Source organism: Austrofundulus limnaeus, unplaced genomic scaffold (assembly GCF_001266775.1).
Source record: "Austrofundulus limnaeus strain Quisiro unplaced genomic scaffold, Austrofundulus_limnaeus-1.0 Scaffold293, whole genome shotgun sequence".
Taxonomy (NCBI): domain Eukaryota; kingdom Metazoa; phylum Chordata; class Actinopteri; order Cyprinodontiformes; family Rivulidae; genus Austrofundulus; species Austrofundulus limnaeus.
This window is the reverse complement of record NW_013952695.1, coordinates 435,043-437,648: the sequence shown is the minus strand read 5'-3', so window position 1 is coordinate 437,648 and position 2,606 is coordinate 435,043. Positions and strand designations below refer to the sequence as shown.

Genomic DNA, 2,606 nt, shown 5'->3' with positions numbered 1-2,606 from the left:
AAAAATATGTTTCCTTGATGAAGGCATTTTTTTAATCCGAAAATGACTGGACAGAAAAGTAGTTTTATTACAAGGTCAAGAGACGTGTGGGGGAGGGGTGCTCTGTGGGGCGGGAGCTCGGCTGCTCGGTGCTTTGTACCAGTAAGCGTTTAGGCAGCATGAGTGAAACATACTAATCATATTACACCTTTAAACACATTTGTGCACAAAAATGGAATACTTTATGGAAAAAAATCTATGTTCAATGAATATTTTTTCTTTTTGTTCCCTCTTCTGGGGTCACCACAGAGTCATTTTCCTTCATCTCAACCTGTCCTTACTCCAGTTACTTCCATCTCCTCTCTCTACATCCAAACGTCTCCTCTTTGTCTTTTTCAAAGCAGCTGCATCTTTAAAACCCCTCTGCAAAAATGCCCACTGTCCCTCCTCTGGACATGTCCAAACATCTCAGCCTGGTCTCTCTGACTTTATCTTCCAGCACTGAGGGTTAGTTCTGTATAATCATGATGGTACAGAGATTTAACAGCTTTTTAAAGACAAAAACCTTGCTGCTTTAAGAAACAATGACTGTTTCCAAACCTTTCAGCTCACAAAGTGTTGAAATGTCCTTAGAACAGCTGATTGTGCTTCAGTGACTGGATGGTTTTACTCACTTAACCACTGCAGGGTTTTTGGATCTGTGCCCGACCGGTCTCATCCGCTCATCCATCATGACTCCTGTATGTCGATTGACCAGGACCCCCGAGAAGAACAGAGTGATGGGAGGTACGATCATCACCCCCAGAGAGTAGAGTTTGTTGTACTGAGGGAGGCACGCATGGGCAGTTGAAGTCGAAGCAGGTGTAGAGCTTGACACTGACCAGGGCGAGGATGATGCAGATACCATTAGAGATGGACTCAGAATTGGACTGGAAGTACTGCAGGACTAACTTCAGCCGCTCCATGATTCAGGCAGAGTGTAGACGGTGTTCTGGATTCAGTTGTGGATGAAAACAAAAATAGTTCCTGTTTTAGTTTACAGAAATGTAAATGGTTTCAGTTAAAAAAATAAAAATAACCTTAGTACGTACCTGACAGAGGGAGATCAACCTTACAGATGACCAAGTCCTACAAACCACCTGAGCCTTTGTGCTGATATAATAGTTACAGCTTGTTCAGTAGTCTAAAGCATGAATACACCTGAGCAGGTGACACGCCCTGCTCTGCTGTTAAAGTGCTACTCACCATTTGTTTGGTTTACAGAGAAATTAGGTTGCAGCATCGGTTTCTTCCTGAGGCATCTGGTCGTGTTTGGTTATGAAATTAGATGGAAATGAAAGGCCATTCGACACTGCCATGTGTAATTCTTTCATGTTAGAGTTTAAACTAATAAAATTATGGAAGAAGGGATGAAATGACAGTTATACATCAGCTCCTACATTGATAAATATATCTCTTACAGGTAGATGTGAAAATACGGACTGGATGCTGCCATTATTTTATCACATCTTGAACTTAATTTTCTTCTCATCTCCCCTTTTATCTTCAACATCGTTGCATAAATTAAATCCGTAAAGTTTTTCTGGGGGACTTATTTCCAACCAGGTGGGAGCACTGTTTGTAAGCTGCCATTAACTTTAACGTCACCACCGGATGTCCATTCCATGAGCTTTTGACACTTGATTTACTTTCTAAAACCTGCCTAAAATTGTGAAAAGCAGCCGAAATCTTAACCTCCCCAGCCCAACATGTTCAAAACTAGCACAATTGTAGAAACCCACCTGATCTAGCAACAAGAGCACTAAAGCAGAAACAAACCATTTCCTGCAGATACAGGGGCTTCTTCAGTAAATATGTGCTTTTTGATCTTGAAGCAGTAACATTAACTGCCAAAAACAAGTGATAATTTTGACAGATGGAGCCCCCCCCCCCCACCACCACCACACACGTTAKGCCTCCCATGAAAGATGGTTAACATTTTCCAGCTGAAGGCATGTTATACAACATACAAACATCCAAAGACAAGACTCATTTCACAACAGTTTTTAATGCAGCCTACATGGTCTGAATCCCCCGAATAGAGTTATGATACAATTTCCCTTGACTTTTAAGGGTCAGATTAAAAAGAATTTAGAGCTTACTCCAATTATGCGTACGTTACTTTAAATTATTCAAGTTTCCACACTGTACAGTTAACATTCCTTGCATTTGCAAAATGTTAAATTTCTGGAATACTTTAGTCATGGCCTGTTTTATGTACTAGTATTCAGTACAAGTCCATGTTTAGAATACTTCAGAGATGTAAAAGTTCACTAACCACCATAGGTACAGGGTGGGACATGTCCCCCAGCCACTTATTTGAACCAAAGCAGGAAAAACAAGACCTTTAAAAAAAATAAAGTGTCCCTCACTTTTAGGATGGTGATTACACCCTTGGAGAGTCCACAAAAATATAGAACCAAGTTTATACCAATTCCAATAGAATATAAAGTCAGACTCAATTAAAAAGGGGATATTTTTATTTTAAATATACTACATTTTAAAAGAACTTGTTAAACGTCCTAATGTAAGGAAATTAGAAACCTGCTACAACTTGACCCTGGACCACCTGGCCTTTGGATGTGGAT

The 2,606-nt window shown here is 40.2% G+C and overlaps 1 protein-coding gene across 1 annotated transcript in view; it reads right to left on the bottom strand.

The window, feature by feature from the left end:
- The window catches only part of LOC106526759 (calcium homeostasis modulator protein 3), a 5,815-nt gene extending 4,871 nt beyond the window's left edge, over window positions 1-944 (bottom strand). The window contains exon 1 of the mRNA XM_014021439.1: window positions 804-944. Coding sequence (XP_013876893.1) covers window positions 804-944 — 141 coding nt within the window. The remainder of the gene's footprint in view (window positions 1-803) is intronic.
- Between the last annotated feature and the right edge of the window lie 1,662 nt (window positions 945-2,606).